The sequence below is a fragment of the Osmerus eperlanus genome, chromosome 28 (assembly GCF_963692335.1).
Source record: "Osmerus eperlanus chromosome 28, fOsmEpe2.1, whole genome shotgun sequence".
Lineage (NCBI taxonomy): Eukaryota > Metazoa > Chordata > Actinopteri > Osmeriformes > Osmeridae > Osmerus > Osmerus eperlanus.
The window spans coordinates 4,555,704-4,579,513 of NC_085045.1; the positions used below are offsets into that span (position 1 = coordinate 4,555,704).

The 23,810-nt window shown below is 44.0% G+C and overlaps 3 protein-coding genes across 4 annotated transcripts; 2 read left to right on the forward strand and 1 right to left on the reverse strand.

Moving 5' to 3' along the window:
• Nucleotides 1-2,951: 2,951 nt before the first annotated feature.
• man1b1b (mannosidase, alpha, class 1B, member 1b) lies at nucleotides 2,952-10,049 on the forward strand. Its single transcript, XM_062454219.1, has 15 exons — nucleotides 2,952-3,274; nucleotides 3,719-3,865; nucleotides 3,964-4,072; nucleotides 4,159-4,289; nucleotides 4,409-4,537; nucleotides 4,580-4,608; nucleotides 4,707-4,807; nucleotides 4,999-5,175; nucleotides 5,274-5,422; nucleotides 5,654-5,842; nucleotides 6,075-6,265; nucleotides 7,018-7,138; nucleotides 7,314-7,508; nucleotides 7,638-7,769; nucleotides 7,864-10,049. Exons 2-15 carry the CDS (start codon nucleotides 3,758-3,760, stop codon nucleotides 8,068-8,070), a joined length of 1,968 nt encoding a protein of 655 aa, XP_062310203.1. The 5' UTR covers nucleotides 2,952-3,274; nucleotides 3,719-3,757; the 3' UTR covers nucleotides 8,071-10,049.
• On the reverse strand, nucleotides 9,998-13,735 carry dpp7 (dipeptidyl-peptidase 7). The gene is made up of 13 exons (XM_062454220.1): nucleotides 13,420-13,735; nucleotides 13,025-13,151; nucleotides 12,797-12,936; nucleotides 12,459-12,622; nucleotides 12,004-12,139; nucleotides 11,781-11,862; nucleotides 11,527-11,693; nucleotides 11,363-11,423; nucleotides 10,994-11,112; nucleotides 10,709-10,865; nucleotides 10,474-10,538; nucleotides 10,297-10,367; nucleotides 9,998-10,193 (listed from the first exon to the last, which is right to left on the reverse strand). Exons 1-13 carry the CDS (start codon nucleotides 13,498-13,500, stop codon nucleotides 10,091-10,093), a joined length of 1,473 nt encoding a protein of 490 aa, XP_062310204.1. The 5' UTR covers nucleotides 13,501-13,735; the 3' UTR covers nucleotides 9,998-10,090.
• A 1,671-nt stretch (nucleotides 13,736-15,406) lies between these two features.
• Nucleotides 15,407-23,476, forward strand: noxa1 (NADPH oxidase activator 1). 2 transcript variants are annotated; one of them, XM_062454641.1, is made up of 16 exons: nucleotides 15,407-15,510; nucleotides 15,953-16,130; nucleotides 16,207-16,289; nucleotides 16,763-16,871; nucleotides 17,407-17,541; nucleotides 17,774-17,881; nucleotides 17,976-18,035; nucleotides 18,116-18,153; nucleotides 18,333-18,471; nucleotides 18,618-18,689; nucleotides 19,074-19,161; nucleotides 19,329-19,432; nucleotides 20,085-20,245; nucleotides 20,468-20,570; nucleotides 20,727-20,850; nucleotides 21,034-23,476. In XM_062454641.1, exons 2-16 carry the CDS (start codon nucleotides 15,957-15,959, stop codon nucleotides 21,126-21,128), a joined length of 1,593 nt encoding a protein of 530 aa, XP_062310625.1. In that variant the 5' UTR covers nucleotides 15,407-15,510; nucleotides 15,953-15,956; the 3' UTR covers nucleotides 21,129-23,476. The 2 variants fall into 2 exon arrangements, with proteins under 2 accessions (XP_062310625.1, XP_062310624.1); XM_062454640.1 differs by having other exon boundaries at nucleotides 15,466-15,619.
• Nucleotides 23,477-23,810: the final 334 nt, after the last annotated feature.

Sequence of the window (23,810 nt, forward strand, 5' to 3'; positions counted from 1 at the left end):
TCTGGCCATTTATAAATCAATACAGCGATGCTGGTGGTGTATGTTACTGTGATAATTATGTATAACAAGTTTCATCTATACATCAGTATTCACCTTTAGTCAATGAAGACTCAAAGTAATTTGAGGATTATAAGTCACATGACAAAAAGCTATTGAAGTTTCAAACTTTCAAAAATTCATCTAAAATTGTGTGACATACAAATGAAGAAACTAACGGCTGTGCAACATGTAAGCAAACTCAGTAAACACTCAAATTGAAGTTTCAAACTTTCAAAAATTCATCTAAAATTATGTGAGATAAAAATGAAGAAAACAAAGGGTGTGCAACATGTAAGCATAGTCAGTGAACAACCTCAAAGTAATTTGAGGATTATAGGTCACATGACAAAAAAGCTATTGAAGTTTCAAACTTTCAGAAATTCACTGAAAATAGGGTGAGGTGAAAATGAAGAAACTAAAGGCTGTGCCAGATGTCAGCGTAGGCAGTGAACACCCTAAAAGTAATTTGAGGATTATAGGTCACATGACAAAAAAGCTATTGAAGTTTCAAACTTTCAAAAATTCATCTAAATTTGTGTGAGGTGGAAATGAAGAAACTAAAGGCCGTGCAACATGTAAGCATAGTCAGTGAACACCCTCAAAGTAATTTGAGGATTATAGGTCACATGACAAAAAAGCTATTGAAGTTTCAAACTTTCAAAAATTCATCTAAATTTGTGTGAGGTGGAAATGAAGAAACTAAAGGCCGTGCAACATGTAAGCATAGTCAGTGAACACCCTCAAAGTAATTTGAGGATTATAGGTCACATGACAAAAAAGCTATTGAAGTTTCAAACTTTCAAAAATTCATCTAAAATTATGTGAGATAAAAATGAATAAAGCAAAGGGTGTGCAACATGTAAGCATAGTCAGTGAACAACCTCAAAGTAATTTGAGGATTATAGGTCACATGACAAAAAAGCTATTAAAGTTTCAAACTTTCAGAAATTCACTGAAATAGTGTGAGGTGAAAATGAAGAAACTGAAGGCCGTGCAACATGTAAGCATAGGCAGTGAACACCCTAAAAGTAATTTGAGGATTATAGGTCACATGACAAAAAAGCTATTGAAGTTTCAAACTTTCAAAAATTCATCTACATTTGTGTGAGGTGGAAATGAAGAAACTAAAGGCCGTGCAACATGTAAGCATAGTCAGTGAACACCCTAAAAGTAATTTGAGGATTATAGGTCACATGACAAAAAATCTATTGAAGTTTCAAACTTTCAAAAATTCATCTAAAATTATGTGAGATAAAAATGAAGAGAGCAAAGGGTGTGCAACATGTAAGCATAGTCAGTGAACAACCTCAAAGTAATTTGAGGATTATAGGTCACATGACAAAAAAGCTATTAAAGTTTCAAACTTTCAGAAATTCACTGAAAATAGGGTGAGGTGAAAATGAAGAAACTAAAGGCTGTGCAAAATGTCAGCGTAGGCAGTGAACACCCTAAAAGTAATTTGAGGATTATAGGTCACATGACAAAAAAAGATATTGAATTTTAAAATTTTCAATAATTCATCTAAATTTGTGTGAGGTGGAAATGAAGAAACTAAAGGCCGTGCAACATGTAAGCATAGTCAGCGAACACCCTCAAAGTAATTTGAGGATTATAGGTCACATGACAAAAAAGCTATTGAAGTTTCAAACATTCAAAAATTCATCTAAATTTGTGTGAAGTGAAAATGAAGAAAGCAAAGGGTGTGCAACATGTAAGCATAGTCAGTGAACATTCAAATTAATTTGAAGATTATAAGTCATATGACAAAAAAGTTATTGAAGTTTCAAACTTTCAGAAATTCACTGAAAATAGGGTGAGGTGAAAATGAAGAAACTAAAGGCTGTGCAACATGTAAGCGTAGGCACCCTAAAAGTAATTTGATGATTATAGGTCACATGACAAAAAAGAAAGAAAATCGCTTATCTCTGAAAATAGCATGAAATTCTTGCTAATCTTAATACCTTTTTCATACTTGTGTCAATAAATCTCAAATATACAACAGATTATTGTATTCTAATAATGGGTTGCCTACTTTGACACATTTGAAAAAGTTATTGACATTAGCGAGGATTTTATGCTATTTTCAGAGATTAGCGATTTTCTATCATTTTTTTCAAAAACGGAATTGAAAAATCAAAGGGTGTGGAAGTAGGCCAGACATTATTAGAATAATCTGGTGTGTATTTAAGATTTTTTGACACAAGTTTGAAAAAGTTATTAAATTAGTGAGGATTAAGATATTTTCAGAGATTAGCGATTTTCTATGATTTTGTTTGAAACGTAATTGAAAAAGTAAAGTCTGTGGAAGTATACCAGACATTGTTAGAATACTCTGATGTCAGTTTGAGGTTTAATATTTAAAGATATTATAAAAGTAATAATTTTTCAAAATTGTATGGGTAGTTTTCACCCGGTCCCTAACGCGACGCTGCAAAGTAGCGTCTTCCGAATGTGAGACGAATGTCGAATATGAAAGTAACTCAGTTTCATAGAAACTGATGAAGGCTTTAAAAATTAAAAAAATATATATGCAATTCAATATACCTCTATTGATTTTACAGCATGAAAAGCGTATAAAATATGTGTTTTACAGCTGTAAACAGCTGTTAAGCCTACAATACATTTATATTTGAACGGAGTCAATATCTTAAAAATAGAGTGCAGCAGTGTGCAGAGTCTATAATAATAAATAAGATGTGAGATATGTGAGAGCCAGCACACCCAATTATAGGCTAAGTAATAAGTACTTGCATCAAATTATTAGTAAACCCGAAATAGAATATAAAACTATTCGAATATAAGCTTATTAGTAACAAATAAATAGGTACTAGTATCTAAAAATAGTTACCAGTATGTTTTGACGATTAGGCTACATGTTAAAACGGATTGCCATAGACCACTATAGTGTATCAGTGACACTGTTGATAAATGTTGTTCCTTGTTCCTGGTGTAGACTACAGTGTGACACTGAGCACGAAGTCACATATCTTTTCATAATTGGTCTACCATCACATGCATCGAAATATCCCGTGCTATTTTTTTGTCGTTTAAAGTAACATTTCTGCCTGGGGACTGGTACCAGTTATTTTTTTATTAGAGTAGGCTACGTTACCAGGCCTCACGTAATGCCTCGGTCTTTAGTCGCTTGTGGATTGGTCTAGCCTCGCTCCAACGCGTACGCTATTGAATCAGGAAGTCCGAAAACAGACGATACGTTGTAGGCTATCATACAAAGGTAAGAGTCAATATTGTTTTTGGATATAGATCTAACAATTTTTTGTGTTTTCCAAAGCAGATCGTATTTAAGTTTTGTTTGATATGTTTTCGCATTGTGATCATGATCACAATGTTTCACATTGTATCAGCTGTTGCGCCATGAAAGGACTTGTAATGTAACGAGAATACTGTTATGCTACGAGACAGCCTACAAAATGTTAGAAAGCTTAACATCAATGTGAAATACACGTTTTACATTTACGAACATGCGAGGTTCAGCGGTTATTTATTGTAGCTAACATTTTTCACCAGCATACTTATTGCATGCGTCCAAATAACATTGGTTTTACACTTTTCATAAATACACATTTCTGCAGTTCATTTTCTTGTAGTAAAAAATAATCAGGGACCAGTATCTCACTAATCGTTCGTTTGCAATGCAATTTCCCTCTTTCCCGTTCAGCACCGTGTCTATGACTTCGTTTTGGGGTGAGCTGGAGACATGCATCCACCATCTCGGAAGGACTTTGTATCTTTAACCCTCACTGAAGCATCAGGAAGCGTCAATTATAACAACAGCAAGCAGTGGCGAAGGCAATCATGCTGGAGGGTAAGAAAGTGTTGGATTCGAGGGCACTGATTACTTGCAGTCCATCTCTTTCGTTTAATTGTCTCTGAAAAGTGAAAGTGTCTCTTCTAACTGCTCAGAAATGGAAGCAGCTGTCCCGGTTGCAGCGCAGTCTCATCCTGTTTGCCTTGGTTCTGCTGCTAGTCTGTTGGCTGTCCACTTACCCTGCTGTCACGGACCAGCTCCAAGGTAAGACCAGCCGAACCTCAACGTCATGATGAACGAGTGGTGATTGTGTATTGGTTGAGACTCACCCCTCTCCCTCGTCTGCTAAGGCCTTAATGTTGGAGATGTGGAGAAAGTAGAAGACAAGGAAGGAGACCTTGGGCTGAAGCCTCTCGTTCCGAAGGTTCTAGCAGAGCCAGGGAAACAGGAGAGACCTCCCCAGCTCGAGACGTCCTCAGAGGTTGGTCCGGAACGTTCCCCTAAACAGTGGTCACACATCACTCCATCAAAGTCAGTGGACTGCCCAAAAACAGGGAATGTGGTGTCACCTTGGTTTCACGTTGTCGTCTCTTTCCTCAGAAGCAGAAAAGACTCGCTCGCAAGCGTGGGCCACCAGTCCTGCAGCACCGGCTGCAGAAGAAGGGGAATGGCTCCGACACGCAGGCAGAGGAGCACCGAGGACCTGATGTTGTGAAAGGAGAAGGAAAGGTGGAGAAGGGAGAAGGAAAGGGGGAGAAGGGAGAAGAAAAGGGGGAGAAGGGAGAAGAAAAGGGGGAGAAGTAAGACTTTTCTCTCCTCGGCACAGAGTAACGAGACGTCACGAAACCGAACACCAGTCGGTATGGTCCTCTAACCTGGTTACATCTTGTGTGTTTAGTTGGCGGGGGGCTGTGGCAGATGCTGAGGACCCAGGAAAAGTCGCAGAGAATAGGGGTGACTCCCCCGCTGATGAAGAGGACCGTTTATCTCAAGAGACAGGTCAGTGCTAGCTCCCAGCTCTTACTGTATGACCAACGATCCGTGACGAGGATGTAGTTTCCCGCATGAGTCATACCGCTACTTCATTGAGGGCACTTTCACAGCTCAGTTGAAATATAGCAAGCTCCTTCGCGTGCTCATTCTGTAGACTCGTAATTCATGATCTTGGCTTTGATTATGTGTGTCATCAGCCAGTAGGCTGGAGGCCGTAAAAGAGGCTTTCAGACATGCCTGGAAGGGTTACAAAGAATTTGCCTGGGGCCACGATGAGCTGAGGCCCATCTCCAAGTCCTACGGAGAATGGTTTGGCCTGGGCTTGACGCTGATTGACGCCCTGGACACCATGTGGATCCTTGGACTGAAAGAAGGTAAACAAACTCCCTCGTCTTCATTCGGTACCCCCCCCTGCATCGCAGATGGAGCAGGTTGACTTTAAACGATGCCTTGGGCTCTTTTTCCTGAGCAGAGTTTGAGGAGGCCAAGACCTGGGTGAGCACAGAGCTGTCCTTCAACAAGAACGTGGACGTGAACCTGTTTGAGAGCACCATCCGCATCCTGGGTGGCCTGCTGAGCACGTACCATCTGACAGGGGAGGCTGTGTTCCTGGACAAGGCTGTGAGTCCCCCCGCGCACCCTCACAGTTGGCTGGGGAAGACAGGGCCTCGGGGTGCTCCCGCCCCCTCTCCTTCTGCCTCTCCAAGCCTCTTTCATGGCCTGCTGCCTGCCGCTCGTATGGGTTCATTCATCAAAAGCAGTTTTTTTTTACCAGACAGAGTAGGTCGAGTACAGGAAAACAAACTCACGCGGGCGTCCTCACGAGTCGCTTCTGTCCCCCCCCCCCGGCAGAAAGATATCGGTTCGAGGTTGATGCCGGCCTTCAGCACGCCGTCGAAGATCCCCTACTCGGACGTGAACATCGGGAAGGGCACGGCCCACCCGCCTCGGTGGACGTCCGACAGCACGGTGGCCGAGGTCACCAGCATCCAGCTGGAGTTCAGAGAGCTGAGCCGCCTCACCGAGGACGACCGCTACCAGGTGAGCCCCGGCAACACTCCTCCAGCCCACACACAAACACACACAAACCCCGGAACCTGGTCAGGCAGGTGTACAACAGGAACATCACAAACAGGGGTGCTGCACTGTGCGGATGAGATGTGACTCCGTTTATTTTACAGGCGTTGAGAGGTTTCATTTGGGAGGGGGTTTTGAAAAGAATCGAATTGTAGCGAGAGTCTGTTCTGACTGCATTCCCTTGGGTCTCCTCCAGGCTGCCGTGAGCGAGGTCATGAAGCAGGTGCACAAGCTGGAGGGCAAGCAGGACGGCCTGGTGCCCATGTTCATCAACACCAACAGCGGCCAGTTCACCCACCAGGGCGTGTTCACGCTGGGCGCGCGCGCCGACAGCTACTACGAGTACCTGCTCAAGCAGTGGATCCAGGGAGGCAAGAAGGAGCCAGAGTCAGTCTGGTTTCCTCTCTTCTCTCCTCTTCTCTCCTAAGTAGACTCCCGTCCTTCCTGTCTGGAGCTGTCGCAGATGCGGCTTTGACGCTCATTCTCCCTGTCAGGATTATGCTTGGGGTAGCCCCCCCTTAACTGTCCAGACTTGCTGCTAAGTGCCAGAGCCAGGCAGAGGAGTCTTCAGAGCCTGTCATAACTGACAGCTCGAAGGTTTGATCTGCTCTGAGCTCTACCCTGGCCTGACGGCCGCGGCAGTGCTTATGTGGCGCTCTCACGGTGCCTCCTCCACTCGTTTCCTGCTCGGCTCTTCCGAGCCGTGTGGCGTTAACAGACCACCGAGTATCGGGACTGTCGCAAGGCTGAAATATTCATGCCTCGTGTCTGGTGATATTTGTTTAACCGCGTGCACAGTGAGGTCCCCGGAGATCCCCCTCATGAAACATTCATTGGACTGCAGTGCTTTCGGAGTGGAGCTATGCACTGCTTGGGGGAGAGGGGTGGGGGGGGGTGGGGGTGCTCTCTGTTCGTCGTGTTTGAACACTTGATATGGTGTTTCCACGTTGTCCTGGCTCAGTCTGGCCGTGACGCTAGATTCTGTGTGACAACACCTGCAGTAATTCAGACCTCATTAGTCACAGATGAACATGCATGTACTGTTCCCTTTGGGACTCGGTCTAGTGTTTAGATTTGAGATGTTGTTGGACCTACTGAGGCCTGATGTGTGTGTGTGTGTGTGTGTGTGTACTTGTCAGACTGCTGGAGGACTACCTGCAGGCTATGGAGGGCGTGAAGAAGAACTTGCTGCAGAAGTCCTCTCCTAAGGGCCTTACGTTTGTAGGAGAGCTGTCTCATGGACAGTTCAGCCCCAAAATGGTCAGTGCACAAAGTCAGATGTGACCCACCTGACTCGCATTTCTAGAAGAAAACAAAACAAATGTATGTATATTTAGGCTTGCCTCCATACCTCATTGAGCTATTGTTTCTGTAGTGGTTAGTAACACTTCTCCATTTAGTGAAGTGGTACCTCTTCTGTGTGTGTGCGTGTTAGGACCACCTGGTGTGCTTCCTGCCTGGGACCCTGGCCCTGGGGGCCCACCACGGCCTGCCTGCGGACCACATGGAGCTAGCCAAGCAGCTGATGGAGACCTGCTACCAGATGTACGCCCAGATGGAGACAGGCCTGAGCCCAGAGATCGTCCACTTCAACATGCACCAAGGCAGCATCCGGGATGTGGACGTGAAGGTGGGTAGGGGACTGTGGAAACACAGTGGAAACTCTGTCACAACCTCCAGTAAATACATCATCCATCACTGCTAGGGGAATCTGATACTTACATGGTTGTTTGATGTCTCTGTGTGATTGTCTTCTCAGCTTGCCGACAGACACAATCTCCTTCGCCCCGAGACGGTGGAAAGCCTGTTCTACCTGTACAGGTTCACGAAGGACAAGAAGTACAGGGACTGGGGATGGGAGATTCTGCAGAGCTTCAACAAGTACACCAAGGTACACATCTCACAGCGGGACTCACAGCGTTTCAAAGGGTTTTCCTTTCAAATGGAGCGAGATCAAATCCTCACTGTGCTCTGTGTGTCTCCAGGTGTCCACGGGTGGCTACACGTCCATCAACAACGTCCGCGACCCAGACTACACCAGTCCCCGGGACAAGATGGAGAGCTTCTTCCTAGGGGAGACCCTCAAGTACTTCTACCTGCTGTTCTCAGACGACCCGAACCTCCTCAGCCTGGACCAATACGTGTTCAACACAGAGGCCCACCCCCTGCCTATATGGGCTGCAGCTGAGTAGCACCCAGAAGGCAACAATGGACACACACACAGCTCAGGGCTTGGCTAACACCAAGATATCTCTTTATTTCTTTTCTACAACTCAGTGACTGAAGAACAAGTTACTTATGCTTCTACCAACTCGTCGTCAGCAACAAAAAAATGCCTCTACCTAAAGCCGGAATTCATTGTTTTGATTTCAACTGATTGTAACAATAGCCATGGAGAAATGATTGAGGCCCAGCCTCGCTATTTATTGAATTTGTCTACTGTCTGAGGACGGACCTGCCACTTCTGATAACGACAAACTGTTTACTGTGGAGAGTGTGAGAAAGAATGTGTACCGACCTGGCTGTGTCCTCGGCCCAGCTGGGTTAATTACTCCACATTTCTCCAGCAGCCAATGAGCTGAGCCTCAGAGCGCCTTAAATCCAAGCTGTGTCTTTATGTGAAACAGCAGACGGCGAGGAGGTGGAGGCGCTAACTGGCACCCAAAGAAGTGACGTCCAAATCCACCCTGGGCACCCGGGGACAGAAAATGATGCCCGTGTGCTCAAACTTCTTGTGTCCCCTGGTGTCTTCCTACTCAGAATAGTATGTGGAGATTGAAAATCACTTCTTTTCTGCCCGTTGTGGACAGATTAATTTACATACTGTGAAGCGTTTTGTGTACGGTGATTGCAGGAACACGATATCTAATTTTCCTTGATGTTCAATTTGACTGACCAGCTGCTAGAGATTTTTATTGAATGTTATTTAGTTTGTCGTGGTGTATCAGAGTTATAAGGATAGTTGTGTTCACCTATACAGATAGATATTAGCGATTACATTTAAATTAATATAATTGGAGTTGATTTGTAGTGTTTGGTGGGATATATTATATATTGATAATTTTGCCCCAGAAACGGGAGTAGCTGTAGCACTAGTTAAATCTGTTGCAGCTCTGACTTCACAGTCATTCCTGTATTTAGCTGAATGTTCAGATGTTTATTCCTCCCAGATGTGGTTGTTATTGTTGTCTTTAAGAATGAATACTTGCCATCCTCTTTGTGCTGAATGTGTTCACTTTTTTGAGTTTGAAGGTGAGACCTCCCTGTAGATGATGTCACACGTGCCTTCAGTGTTGCCCTAGGCAACATTAGGAATTGTTACTGTCGGACTCCTGTTTGTCGACTGTCCGTCACAATTTTCTTTGACATGTCATTCGTACATTGACGTTTTGTTATTGACATTTGTATTGGTCGGTGTGATTTATTGTTCAAACTTGTGCATTTATATATCCACAATGAGATAATGTGACAAGATTTATATTTTTAAGCAGCACCTCAGAGCAATCATTGGGTTTTCCTTTCCCAGTATATGTAGAATACCCAGTATAGTGTCATAAGGGCTTTTTTTTCTTCTTATTCTGCTGTTTAATTTGAATTGTAACCACTGATCTCCAATTCAAAGTTCACATGATGTTCAGCATGGCTCCTAAACCAAAGAAATGCTGATTATTATTAGACGGAATCAATTTTCAATTAAAATCAAGCCATTTCTCAAAGCCATGTATTATAAAACGATTAATCTGCAGTTGTGTAGCTCTCTAACTATGGTATAAAGTAAGTTAACAATTAAAAATGAATTTGTGGAGCACCTTATGGTTTTGGTGACAGTAGAATTAAATCATTTGATGGGAACATTTTACCCTTGAGTTGATCTGGACCTCAATTTCCGAGGTCCAGATCAATAAGCCTTTATATTTACAACTTATCAGAGCAGCATCATTAAAAGTCTTAAAGAATAAAACTATACCGTGATTTTTGTCAAGGTCATGCAGTTGTTAAACCAAGGGCTTTGGCTAATGGAACCAATGTTTGGTTCTAAGTCTACAAACATCCAATCATGAAAATACATTATGTATTGTCAATGTCATGTTTACAAGAAATGTCTGGAAACAGATCTGCTTTAATTTTGTAAAAATGTGGAGATTAATAAAATACTTTATTGAACAACATTTCACAACTGTTGTGATGATCATTAAAATTCAAGATGGGGTTTCACTTTGATCTACGTCTCTCCATCTTCACCCACTGAGAGATGGTATCTGCCTCTGTCTTCCTAGCGGTAATCACTGACAGAGGGTCAGCGTCATTGGAACTTCTGTTAAAACAGTAACAACATAGAATTGTCACTGTGGTGTCATCATAGTGTCACACTACAAACACCTAGCTGTGTCTATACTGCATGAATCGAGTGCCTTTACCTCAGGTCTAGATGGTGAGCTCCCTCGGATATGTTGATGGCTACCAGCGATGAGCTCAAGGACTTCCTCACCTAGGACACAGAACGTGCATGTAAATACAAACGTGCGCACAAACACAATCACGGGCCGCCATGCTTCTCTGAGGCCGTATTAGCTCAGGCTGCGTGTTGATCTTACTCCTCCGTTGGCCCAGGGATCGAGGTCACCGTTGGAGAAGATGATGTTGCTGGCCGAGGACAGGGCTGCAAGGGGACGAGACGAGCGAATCAGACTCGAGGACGTCCCGTAAAGCCGTCACTACCGATACTATGAGAATGGGCTATGGTGGCAAGCCTTATCAGACGGTGAGAACACAATCCCTCCGGAACTAAGTGGATGGACAGATAATCAGACGCCCGGGTCCTAAGCTTACCGCTCCCCCAGAACTGGGTCTTGAGCCAGCCGGGGCGAGGAATAACCCCCCAGCGCTTGGAGCAGTACTGCTCCCTGTGCGCCTCCGTGAAGGGCATGGGTGGGAACATGTCAGTCACGTTGTTGCTCTCGAAGCACAGCTCAATCTCGGTGCAGGCCTGATGGGGGATAAAAGAGTCGGTCGTGTCCCTCTTACGTCACAACAAACACCACGCTTCCTGACCTGACCATAGCTACAGTACTGGACAGTGAGAGAAAACAAGTGTAGGGAAGTTGTTTTCTGCACCTGGTAGTCCCAGGCCAGGCTGTTGAAGCCCAGGCCACAGCCGGTTGGATCAGCACACTCCACATACAGGCTGTAGAGGTCAAAGCACTTCAGAATCCCTGTAGAGTTATACACGATGCCTGGGGGGGGGAATTGACACCAATAGCAGGCTGTTTACACTGTTACAGCAGCTTGCAGCATGATACTTCATGTGGAAATGTGTGACTGGTTGCCATAGCGGGCATCAAATCCACCGTGAGCGTGGACTCTTTCCCTTGGGAGTTGTTTATGTATTTTGAAAGAGCGCCCTCTGGTGTATGCTGGCATAACATGCACCTGAAAATAACCCGGTCAGCTACCTTGTTAGGAACCTAAGAATTCGGTAAGTACCTGCAGTGTCTCTGAGGGCTTGCAGTAAATCAGCTCCGCTCAGCATGATATCACAGCCCACCTGCAAACACACATGATCCATCCATTCCGTTTTTCCTCAAATCGATAAGATCTAGGATCGAACTACTTTCTAAACTGAGGAGAGCGGAGCAGAGAAGCAGTACTTTGACAGGGTTGGCAGGCATGTTCCCCATGAAGTGGGTGCTGTAGGGGTAGTCCAGCATGGCCATGAGGGTGAATGCATTCCTCAGAAGGCCGTTCAGCTGGTGGATGTCCTTCTGGGAAGATGGAGGTTTGCACAGTGAAAAGGCAGCCTGGATTCGGCTATAATCTGGAGAAGGACAAACAGGGCGTCCAAAACAAAGAGATTTATTACAATGCTCAAAATATGGATTTCATCAATGCTTACTGAATTTACCTTCCACTTCAGATAAATCCTGCAGTTTTTGGAAGGCCCCTCTAACGGCATCCCGGCACTCGGGTGCATAACTCTCAAAATCCTAAACAAGAACAATGACCCAATGTCAAAACAGAACACTTCAACTTGTGTATACAATGTCATTTTTCAAGTATAACCATCATGTGACTAAATACGATTCTGATTCAAAAAACATCACATGCATTTGTCATTGTGAACATACGTGTGTAACATCCTGGAAAAACTGTCTGGAGTCGCCCATTCCTGCGGTGGACAGTATGGGGGCACTGGCGGCCAAAGCACCGGCCACAATGTTTGGATACCTCAGTCTCATGTACACAGACAGCATTCCCCCATAGCTGTAGGATAGACAGGAGACAACCTTGGTTTGATAGAAAAAGCCTTATCACAGCTTGACTGGAATAACAAAGATAGGGAATAATTGTGTAATTAATTGGATGCCTGTAGGAAAGCTTTTCCCCTTCTAATTGAATTTGGCCCAAATAATTATGATTTTATCAAACGGCAGAGGAACGCTTTGAATTCGTCTGGAGCCTGGGTTAATTCAAAAAGGAAAGTGGAAATTTAAGCCGTCCAGTGCTTTTCTTTGTTACATTTCCAAACAGTGAAAGATCAACTGACATTATGTGCAGTGTGGTTTCATATGACAGCTGTTACCTGCCACCAAAGACAATGACGGGGCATTCTGAGGCTCCTAGCTGAGGCTTCAGCTCCGTGATCATCACAGCGAAGTCGGCGAGAGCCTGCTCCACCGTCAGCAAGCCCACCTCTGGGATGTTGAAGGAGTCTTGGCCAAACGGGAGAGACTTCCCATAGTACCTCTACACGGTCAAAGATGCAGCGTTAGTCTAAAATGTTTATGAGGCATGGTATAACTGCTGGTTGTATTATGGTAGTGACTTCCTGATTCATTGGTATTCTGTGCCACGAGCAGGAGCTTCTCCCAGTAGTGGTCACAAACATTGACATGTGACAATATGGAGGTTTATTCTTACGTGCTCAGCAAATATGACCAGGGCCTTCTGGTCAGCAGCGAGCTCAGTGATGAAGCCAGAGTTCAGGGCAAACTCCCAGATGTCTCCCTCGTTGCCAGTGTAGAAAAAGATGGGTCCGTAGCCTCGTTTCCAGTACTGATCTATGTAGACACGTCTAGTCAAAAGTGGGCATCCACTTGTAATCGGAATTGATATGATAATGTGTTTGTTATTTGTAGGACATTTCACCTGTTATGAGGTATCTCTGGTCGTAGGTGCCATTGCCCATGCTGTTAAAGTTGAAGTGGTCCAGTATTTGAGTGAAATACTTTTCTTTAAACTGAGGTTGATCCTTGTTGGGTTCATGGTGCTTGGTCTGGGATTGAGCAGGAAGCAGGCAAAAAAAGGGGAAATTATCATTTGTTAGAACATGTTAAACATGGCCTTGTAGACACAATTTGGCTGAGGTGATTTATGAATCCAGTTCTGGGGTTTAGTAGATGTCAAATTTGTGTACCACACAAAAGACATGCCCCCATGTCTTCCATTAATATGCTCCAACGATGTTCAACAACAGCAGTGGCAAACAAAAACACAAGATTAACTGACTTCGATTAAGAAAAGGATCGTAGAGAACCACCTACCTGCATATGTCTGCTTGGAAGTCCCTGTGTCACAGCGTAGAGACAGAGCAAGGCAATGAATCCAAACATTTGCCTTGCCATTTTAAATATGTTATTTTATGCCAGCCAGCCAGCCTGCCACTGATTTAAAACATGACGTTGAAGTGTCATATGAGTAAGTCCATAATCACATGACTTTTAGTTATATGGTACTGCGTCTGCAGTGGGCATGACAAGTACTGATACCTACACACTCAGCACAGCCTAACGTTAACTTGGTTACAGTAACAGTGTGCAAGTAAACTTCTGTAAATCTGAGAAACAATGTCGATTCCCAATTTCTTCGTGACCGTCTGAACAGCTGTGCTTAAGAGCGCTTTGCTGCCACCAGCCGAACCGGAGGATGTAGGCTACGGGAAGTTCACGAAAATTACTTTATTGGAAGCTGTGTTCTGCAGTTGGACCTGATCTGCATTTCAGTCTATAAACATTCACATCAAGTTTTGACAGTGCAATCTGAAGTTGTACATTCAACTAACTACTTTTTACTAAATAAATCAATAGCTGAAGAAAAAATCATGCAGAATGGTTAGGCTGGAATGGTGGACCAATTGAACTAAAAGGGTGGGGCTCTAATGAAGCACATGAAAGCCTTGATGTGATATTAGTGTTATGGGCTATTTGTAAAAATGTATGGCATCACATGTCATTTTAGTTATTTAGCAAAATAATCTATAAAGAAACACATATGGCACATGGTGGTATTTATTGGAATCTTTAAACATTAACCCTCCTATTGTGTTCAAAAAGTGTTAACACCTTTGGTGTTCAGGTCAAATTTGACCCGTGTTCGAATACATTGACAAGCATTGAATTAAAGCAAAAAATATCATCCAATGAAATGTTTTATCTGCCAAGTAACATATTAGCCATCCATATCCATCGTTAAATATATACTGTATTACTTAGAATTTTTGAAGTCCCTTAGATTATATTGAATTTACAATGTGCACGTTTTATGTACAAAAAAGGCACCATTTATCTTTTTTATTTGGTTATGATGTACAGAACAGGGAAATGATTTATAAGACCATGAAAAGAGGGTAATGATAATGTAATTCCAGAAACAGTGGCCTCATTGTTTGATTTGTATACCCCAGAAAGGTACACCAGGTAAGCATTGAAATGGAATGTGGCTATGTGGCAATGGCAATGTGGCAATCTCCCTCCGACTATTCACAAACACTACTTTTCCCTCAATGTTGGTCATGTCAATAAGGATCTTTCTATAGGCTTTAAGATATCCTTTGCTCGCAGTTGTCAACATATTAGATGTGAGTGAAAGAGAGAGTAGGATGTGTGTGTGTGTTTGGGATCATAGTATTTGCTGCATGCTACAATTGAATTTAAGTCAATGCGATTCAGTGGCATGAAGCATAATTTGAATACTTTTAAAGAATATTAATATACTATTATTGTAGGTTTTTATTCATAGTATTTATGTGTTGTTGACCTTTTAGTTATTTTTGATGATTTGGCAACATTTACTGTTATTTCCCTGCTTAAACCACACAGAATTACTACAGATGTAACTTATTTTTTTATAGGTATTTAAAAAAAAGAAAACTGATCAAATTGTGTTTGATTGTATTCAGAAGACCACTGTGGAGGCATTGATGAAGCCTTGTTTTGATAAGAAAAAATGTAAGGTGTTTTTCATGCATTTAAACTTCGAAATGGGTCAAATGTGACCTGAACACAATAGGAGGGTCAAACACACGTGACTTAATTTTTCCCTTTTCCTCCTTGAAAGTATTAAAGGTCAATCTGAACGACTTATTCCATAACTGATAAGCGTTTCCCAGACATTCCCATAAGTGTATCACGACTGGGCTCTGCTGTAACATGAACCTCAGTGGGTGTAACCTGTAGCCTCCAAAACAGGCTTGGCAAGTACGGTTAATCCGCTCTTGTGACAGCACTGAGTACGTGCTGTCGTCGTCGTCTCCTGGCCTCTGTTTGCTTCCCTCCCCCATCCCAGTCTGGGGAATGTGGAAGAAGGACTTCCTTGTAAAGGAGGGTGGAGACTCCACCTGTCTTTACGACTTGCAGGTAGAGCCAGTGCCATCATTTCCCTGTTAGTGCACCGAGGTGATCAAGGCTACCTGGTTCTAAGTCGTTCAACTTTTCTTTGACAAGTTGTGTGGAGGAACTTGAACTTGTAAGTTGCACAATTGTTTACTGTGTCTCTTAAATGTTATTCACGACGCATTTTATATGATCTGTTATCTACTTACCATGTGTTGGTTTGTCCATTTATAATCTGATCAAATCAAGTTATTCTTGTTATACATAGTATTCTTCATGTCATCATTCATAGTAATTGAATATTGTTCACAGCATGTCTTACAATGTAACACACCTGTTCTCCTCATGTATCCAGGGTGTTGTTCTGTATGCAGAGATGCTTGGGAAGTAAAAACAAAATGTAAAGTAAACCTGCCACCTGTGCAGTAAGTCTGCTCTCTTTCCCCTTGTGCTGGTGCTTCCCTAGGAACATGTTATACACAGAGCTGCTTGGTCTCTGGGATGAGGCTGTGAAGGCCGTGGATGCCAGGGACTGGCAGGGGGCCCTGGCCAAGCTCAACCAGATCACTGACCCCCCCTCACGGATACTGTTCACTACCGCCTCGGTTCACCTCGCGCTGGGACAGCTTGAACCTGCTATCAAGGTACTGTGTGTGTGTGTCTATGTTTGTGTGTGTGGTGTTTGCATGTTTTTCAACGGGTTTGATGTGATGTGTCCAGGCTCTGGACCAGACCATAGCTAAGGATGAGAGACTTGCTGTTGGGTTTTTCCAGAGAGCTGCCGCTCACATGCAGACAAACAGGTGAGACATTTCAAACCATAAACTCCCTTGTGCCTTTCCTTCTTTGAACCGTTTTGTCCATTTTGTTTGATATAATGTATGATTAGCTAACAGAGGGGAGTCAGATGGCTGAGCGGGTAGGGAGTCGGCCTATAATCAGAAGGTTGCCGGTTCGATTCGAATGACATTGTGTCCTTGGGCAAGGCACTTCACCCTACTTGCCTCAGGGAGAATGACCCTGTACTTACTGTGACTAAATGACTAAATGTAAATGTAACAGATGCATTGTTCATTTGGCCAGTAAAGTCTTGATTTTATTAGATAATCTTTCTTTCTTTCTTTCTCTCTCTCTCTCTCTCTCTCTCTCTCTCTCTCTCTCTCTCTCTCTCTCTCTCTCTCTCTCTCTCTCTCTCTCTCTCTCTCTCTCTCTCTCTCTCTCTCTCTCTCTCTCTCTCTCTCTCTCTTCTGTCTCTCTCTCTCTCTCTCTCCTTCAGGCTCGAGGAAGCTCTGACTGACTGTATCTGGGCTCAGAAGCACATGCGAGAGAATCTAGTGATCGACTACAGGCAGCTGGGTCTGCGCTACAAGCTCTACAGCTGGCAGGTCAGAGTTGCATCACAGCCCATGCTGTGTCACTCTTTGTTCACAGTAAATTACAGTCCCCATGACTTCCTTAAGGCATCTCATTGTGTCACATCTGAGAAACAGATGACATTATACTCAACTTCCATTGCGTCATCGCCTCCATTGTGCAGTCAAACAGATATGATACCGTACACCTGGGAAGGTCCCTCTGACAAAGAATCATTCAGAGAGAGACAGAATATTTTGCAGGTTATGCAACATGAAATGCCAGTCATAGCAAAGTCATATCACAGATTCCTTGAACATTTGTGTGTTGTGTAACTTGGCAAAAGAAGGAACATTTTCTTTGACCGTGTTTGACATGAGAATGCTCTGCTGGATACTGACAATGAACAACCTGTAATTTCTGTGATGTGTCTTCCAAAAAAACTCATCTGCATATTTAGGTTTCATGCCAACGCAAACCTTTTCTTGTTCATGTCTTGCAAAACCTCTGACACGTGGAAGGTTGATGAACATAGAGTACATATAGAATGTCTTTCTGGTTGGGCAGGTTTTATATAATGCAGCAGCTGTCCACTGCAGGATGGGCCAGTGGGACAAAGCCAGGGACATTCTCGTCTCAGCCTCGCAGGAAAAAGGAGAGGGCAAAGGGAGCAATGTGGAAACAGCCCTGGAGGGGGTGTCTGTAAGTAGCAGGAACCAAGAACTCTTTAACATACATGTTGTGCACTGAACCGTACCATGGCTTCAGTCCCGATAGCCAGAGTGTCTGTGCCACCACAGTACATTTAAAAACCCAGGAGTGTTCATTTTTGGGGGGGTTGGGCGTTTATATAGGTTCACTCACGTGAGATGGAGCTATGTAAACACTCCTGCTGTTAGATGAATACTGACATTTGCCGTGCCCCCACCACCAGAGGAAAGAGGTGCCAGCGCCCCTCCTGGTGCCCGAGGGAGAGGTGTTCCGTCCCAGGAAACAGGACATTGAGCAGCTAAAAGAGAGAGACTTCCTGGGTAAACCCAAGGTATAGTAGCCGTGCACTGCATCAACAGAACCAAAGATATACATGTTGCATTGGAGAGGACACTCAAAGAATGTTGTTATTCCTGTTCCCTCAGGTCATCGTCTCCATGATCCCCAATGATGACTTTGGCGGTTTCGAGCCGCTCAGAATGCAGGTATGGATGAGGGAATGACACAAACCTGTACAAAACATTCATATGAACGTGTGCTTCTGACTGTGACTGTCCTCCTTCAGAAACCTGGGTACTACGAGCCCAAAGTAGAGGGAGCACAGTACGTAAGAGTTTTCATTGAACTTTCCTCCAACTCGACAGAGCTTTTAGCTTCTTGTGTTTTTGTCCATAGTCGATGACAAGCTGGCGAATTCATCTCCGCAGCGCATCTTTATTTTAGCAGTGTTTCCTTGACTGAAAGCCAAGTTGATAAGTGATGGCGTCTGTCATGCCCCCCAGAGATTCTCACTACATGCGTGTGAGCGCTCCTTGTGTGGGCAGCGGACCAGGCCTGCTGACCGTGCCTGCGGGGGCGCTGGTCTTCATGTTCACTGATGTGGACAGGGAGGGCATGGCCACTGTCATATTTGACGGACAGGTGAGCGAAGTCTACTGGTCCATCTTTTTGCTCTTATGAGGTATTGATTCGTGTATTGATTTCATGATGGCAGATTGTCTGTGAGCGTGTGTGTGTGTGCCCTCGAGAGTTGACACCAGGATTATCTTGCTTTCTTCATCCTACAGAAAGGACTTGTCCCCAGGGCCTTGCTAGAACCAGTAGATGTCAAAAAGTCAAAAGGAAAAAAGAAGAAAAATGTAATGTTCTTTTTTTTCATCACCATGCAATGTCACAATGGCAAGGTTCATAGAGGTGGAACTACATACTGATAGAGGTTCTTGACGTTTTAATCAGGGCAATTATGTCATTGTACAATTTTCAAATTTGTGCTGAACTGGCTTTGGGCCTTTTTTTTGTTGCCCTTTGGGATTTACAGAAAAAATGTAGTGTCAGGAAAAAAGTTACAGAATTAAAATTGTAGTCAAGTTATACCTGCTTAAATGCCCTAAATCAAGTGAATGTTAATAAAGTTGTTTGATACAGAGGCAGTGTCGCTAGAAGAATAGCCATTTAGTGACGGCTGAATGTGTTGAGAGGAATCTGTTACCTTGACTACGGTACCTTCTCTGTGTCTTCCACAGAAAATCCCCAGTGGGATCCCGCTCCCACCAGGCCTCAAGCCACCCACTCGCCCACAGATGCCGCCCACCTCTGTCGCACCGACTCAGGGTAGGCTCACCTCATCCAACCCTTGCTGGCCAAGTCGATGGAGCCAACCTACGTCTTCAACTGAAAATTGCTATAGCGACTGGCATCGTTCGAACACGTCCGTCACATGGTTTTAACTCGCTAGGAAAAACCTGATTTGCCTGTTTTATGGTCTGTTTGCTCCCCAGCTCAGCCAGTCACTAAGTCTCCACCTCCCTTCTACGTCCATGCCACCGTGCCCTCGGCTGAGCCTGCCACGCTCTCACCCACAGCCGAGAGCCCCACAGAGCAGGTGAGCACAAACCCTCTGGGTTACACAGTATGTGTGCCTGAATTGAATTTAACCGACTGCATTCAACTAAATTTGATGATGAAATCCTTGTCCCTGAGATGGACTTGACATGTCAGTGAATTGTTGTTCACTCTGGAGTATTCTAAGTATAGAAGGCCACTGAACCCAACGACGGAAATGCTTAGCAAGAATCTGCATTTTATGTTTGTGTCCTGATTAAGTCAATTCTGACCTCAGGGGACGATGAAAAAGCCAGAAGGTAGATAAATAGATCAGTCCCTAACGAGTTGAGACTAGCTGTTGTACTTCAGCATGTCAAAATAATAATTAAATAAACAAGCGCTTTTCTATGAGAAAGAAAAAGCCTGTTTTTATATTCTTCTTCAATGCCGGTGCCAAGGTATAATGGACTTCCTCTGTGATGCTTGTTCCCTGTTCCAATAATAATGCTGACAGATTACTGGAGATCTTAGAGAGAGTATTCTAGAGAGTCTAGCGAGTTCCTTAGGAGTTCTACTGTGCTCTTCATACTGTATTCTCAAAGAACCATGAGCAGCCAGTCATGTTTTTTAGTGAGTCACTAAAGAGACCTAGGGTAACACCATGTCATAACGCTAGTCTTCAGGGGGGATAACTGACATGTCTTGTCCAGGATCCGGGTTCACCCGAGAGAGAAGAGGCAGCGACTGTGGTGGTGAAGGTGCATTACAGATACACTGTCGCTCTGACCGTCCCATTGGACACATCGCACGGTGAACTACAGAGGCGAATCGCTCATAAATTGGGCCAGCCAGCCTCCCTCTTGCGCCTGAGGTAACTGCAGACCTGACAACCCATTTCTGTCACCTTGAATGTTCACAAGTGCCTCTGCAATACTAAAAATATCCCTTCTCTTCTCTGGGTCCTCTTTCTCGCAATCTGCCGGACAACACCTCCTCCCCCACCACCATCACCACCACACCTCCGCCTCCCTTTCCCCCTCCCATCTCCTTCTTTCCCTCCTCCCTCTCCATTCTTCTCTCCCTCCGCCTCCAGACACAGACAGCATGGCACCCAGATCCTGAGGCCCCTGGATGGGGAGGGGCTGAAGGACCTGCTGGAGGGGGCCGAGGCAGGCAGAGCAACCCTGTGGTGTCAGGTTAGACGAGGACGCCGTGCACCGTGGACTAAAACACACACACACACAGTTCCATCTGACCTAGTCCTAATGGAACACTCAATAGATGCAAGCTTGGATTTGATTTGTTGTTGTCCGCTGATGAGTAAAAGCAAGTTTCCGTCTTCTTGATGTCAGACTGAGGACCCTCTGGCCAGCAGGACCATTCTCTACCAGATGGTGGCGCTGTATGACTACACAGCAGAGGGATCCGAGGACTTGGAGTTTAGCGAGGGAGACACGATTGACATTCTCAGTCAAGGTAAAGGAAGAATGGTTGGCTCGATTTGACACAAACCACCGTGAATGTTTACAATTTAGCCTGCAGCTCCTTTGACAACAACAAAAATAAATGACAAAAAAAACATAGTCGTCTTTTCGTTTGAGGTGAGGAGTCCCTTATTGCTCTTTCTCCTCTCTCTTCTTCTCTCACTTTGTGTGACAGTCAATGAGGAGTGGCTGGAGGGACACAGCGCTGGAAAAATTGGCATCTTCCCTAGTTGCTTTGCCTACAGGGATAACGAGAGCCCTCAACCATGAGAGCGGCATGACGTAAGAGCCACTATGGACAGACACTTGCCTGCTGTACATTTACAAAAAACGCTTTAAAACATCAATGCATTGTTACACCTCAACAGACCTTTTTGTTCTCTCAAATCCAAACTTTTTTTTCCACACTGTGTGTCATATTTCATGTAAGGTATGACTGTGTCTGTATGGGAGCTAGAGAGTTAACGTGAGGCCTCGTGTGTCGTACGGTAGACTCTGACATTTTCGGTTATCTCTAAGGGAATAGAGGCAGGGCATGCTGCAAGCTAGAATCTGGCTGTGCATGCTGCAAGCCATTTAAAATGGTGCATCCTTTTAACCGATCCTACCATCTGCTGTGAATTCATGTAAGCGGGACTGTTATAGTGCTATTTTATAGTGTCACTTCTCCCTTTGCGGCGGTGGTTAATTAAGACAGGTGGGTGGTAGCTGACAAATCTTTTCTTTTTTTGGGGGAAGTTACACTTCCCATAAAATAAAGGATTATGTAATACTAAAGAGGACCATAGCTGTTCCCTGAGTCCATCACAGTCCGATTAGTTTGAGTGCTCAATTGAAATAGTAATGAACCTGAAGTTATAACATTTAGGGTCTTAAAGTGTGTGCATCTGGACTGTGGACTGGCATTAAAACAGCAGTCCAAGTCGGTGACTGTTAAAGTGTGTAGCTGAGCAGAGGAGTCTGGCTTCCTCAGCGCAGTGGCCCTGTGTTTTACATTTAGTCATTTAGCAGACGCTCTTATCCAGAGCGACTTACAGTAAGTACAGGGACATTCCCCCGAGGCAAGTAGGGTGAAGTGCCTTGCCCAAGGACACAACCTCAGTTGGCATGACCGGGAATCGAACAGGTAACCTTCGGATTACTAGCCCGATTCCCTCACCGCTCAGCCACCTGACTCCCCGTTTTAATTGCCGAGAGCGAGAAATGTCAGGCACTTTTAGCTGTCGTCACAAACGAGAGATGTGCTGTAAAAAAAAAGAACAAAGAAGGCTAGGTGGACAGACTAAGAGCGCCATTCAGATGGATTATGAAACAGAGGCCTTTAATTATCAGTGCGCTCCTCTGTGTAGGACCCACGCCCACCTTCCCTCTGCTCTGCCTGGGACTAAACCTCGACCAGGAAAAAGGAATCCATTATGAGCTGCATTATCTGACAGGATGAATGTAGTCATCAACAATGATCGTGAAACACAAGAGCAGCATAACTTAAAGAGTTTGATCTTTTTCCTGTGGCTTGTCTATTTTACATACCTTTTCGACCGAAAATGGGAGAATATTACACTATAAAACCTTTTACTGAAAAACATATGCTGTGATTCCGTTAAGAAATTGCCATTTCCTCTATGTTATTTGATAGCATTTAATTAGGTTCGGTCTGTTTGTATGTGACATGGATGTGAAACCACCCATTAAAGGATCCTCATGACAAAGTTCCCGAAAAATGTCTTCTAACCTTAATTTTCAGAGCACCGTAAGTGTTGGAGGTCCATTGATTCCTGTTATATTACTGTAATTACTTGTTGGCAGGGTGAAGCATGAGTCACTTTTCTGGTATTAAATGCGCTCCCATTAATCAAAAGTAGCCCATTCTGCACTACAGTGGCCAGGTTCTTCACTTTCTGGGACTTGCTGTACAAATACATGCCCTCTCATAGCAATGGGAAGGTCTGAGAAGTTTAAAAACAGGTTTTACACTAAAAACCTTTGATCACAACCTTCCAAATCTTTCAAAATCACGACCAATGCTTCCAGAAACTACACTTTGCCTTCAAAATGGAACCCATTTCTTTCTGTGTCCTGTCCTTGCACACATGGAAGACTGCATGTACTGAGCTGTTGGGGAGCTTCATTACAAAGACGTGTAGGATCTAAGACACGGGAGAGCAGTCTGTAAAGAATCTGTGCGTGGCTTTGAAGACATCCATCGAAAGATTCCTCTTGCCACTTGAGAAACTATGCTTCACCCACTCTGATTAATTCAACACAAACTTTTATCCCACTGAAATGGTTTCATTGGTGAGGCCTAATTGTCTTGTCTTCAAGTTTTCCTTGATATGTCAGTAAGACTCTCGTAACCATAGAATTATGGATCCATGCAGTGGCATTGAATTTGTTATCGCATGTAATTACACTTCTATGGTGTATTTCCTTTGTTTCCATTCATAATCCATTTATTTTACTGTACTAGTACTGTATATCTATAATCATTCCGATTATCAGTAAGTTGTAAGTACAGTAAGTTCTACTGAAGTTCTGCTGAAGTATCCTGTTTTGGTCATTCGACTGAGTTATCTCAAAAGACAATAACATTTGATATTGAAATAAAATATTACAGGCACGTTTCTGTCTACCTGTGTTGTGTTGAGAGAGAGAGAGAGAGAGAGAGAGAGAGAGAGAGAGAGAGAGAGAGAGAGAGAGAGAGAGAGAGAGAGAGAGAGAGAGAGGGGGGGGTGAAAGAGAAATGGAGAGAGTTGTCATAAGATGCATACTTTATTGTCCATACATGAGTGAACTGGGGATGCAGCTGAGAAAGTCATTATGCTGTCAAGGAGAAAGGAAGCTTATGGATGTCATCACTGCTAAATATAGCAGTGTTTATAAATAGCCTCAGGTGTGCAGCTAGTGGATCTGATGAGATATCTAAGGAGGGACTTGGCTAATGCTACTTTGGGC

What these genes read in the sequence shown, in the direction of transcription:
- man1b1b (XM_062454219.1), top strand. Translation starts at nt 3,758, where the DNA reads ATGCATCCACCATCTCGGAAGGACTTTGTATCTTTAACCCTCACTGAA. An exon ending in CCGTTTATCTCAAGAGACAG is followed by an intron (nt 4,808 to 4,998) that starts GTCAGTGCTAGC and finishes GTGTGTCATCAG; the next exon opens with CCAGTAGGCTGGAGGCCGTA. An exon ending in CTGTGTTCCTGGACAAGGCT is followed by an intron (nt 5,423 to 5,653) that starts GTGAGTCCCCCC and finishes CCCCCCCGGCAG; the next exon opens with AAAGATATCGGTTCGAGGTT.
- dpp7 (XM_062454220.1), bottom strand. Translation starts at nt 13,500, where the DNA reads ATGGCAAGGCAAATGTTTGGATTCATTGCCTTGCTCTGTCTCTACGCT. An exon ending in TGGTCATATTTGCTGAGCAC is followed by an intron (nt 12,623 to 12,796) that starts GTAAGAATAAAC and finishes TTGACCGTGTAG; the next exon opens with AGGTACTATGGGAAGTCTCT. An exon ending in AGCCCTCAGAGACACTGCAG is followed by an intron (nt 11,113 to 11,362) that starts GTACTTACCGAA and finishes TCCCCCCCCCAG; the next exon opens with GCATCGTGTATAACTCTACA.
- noxa1 (XM_062454641.1), top strand. Translation starts at nt 15,957, where the DNA reads ATGTTATACACAGAGCTGCTTGGTCTCTGGGATGAGGCTGTGAAGGCC. An exon ending in ACTTCCTGGGTAAACCCAAG is followed by an intron (nt 17,882 to 17,975) that starts GTATAGTAGCCG and finishes CTGTTCCCTCAG; the next exon opens with GTCATCGTCTCCATGATCCC. An exon ending in GATTGACATTCTCAGTCAAG is followed by an intron (nt 20,851 to 21,033) that starts GTAAAGGAAGAA and finishes TTTGTGTGACAG; the next exon opens with TCAATGAGGAGTGGCTGGAG.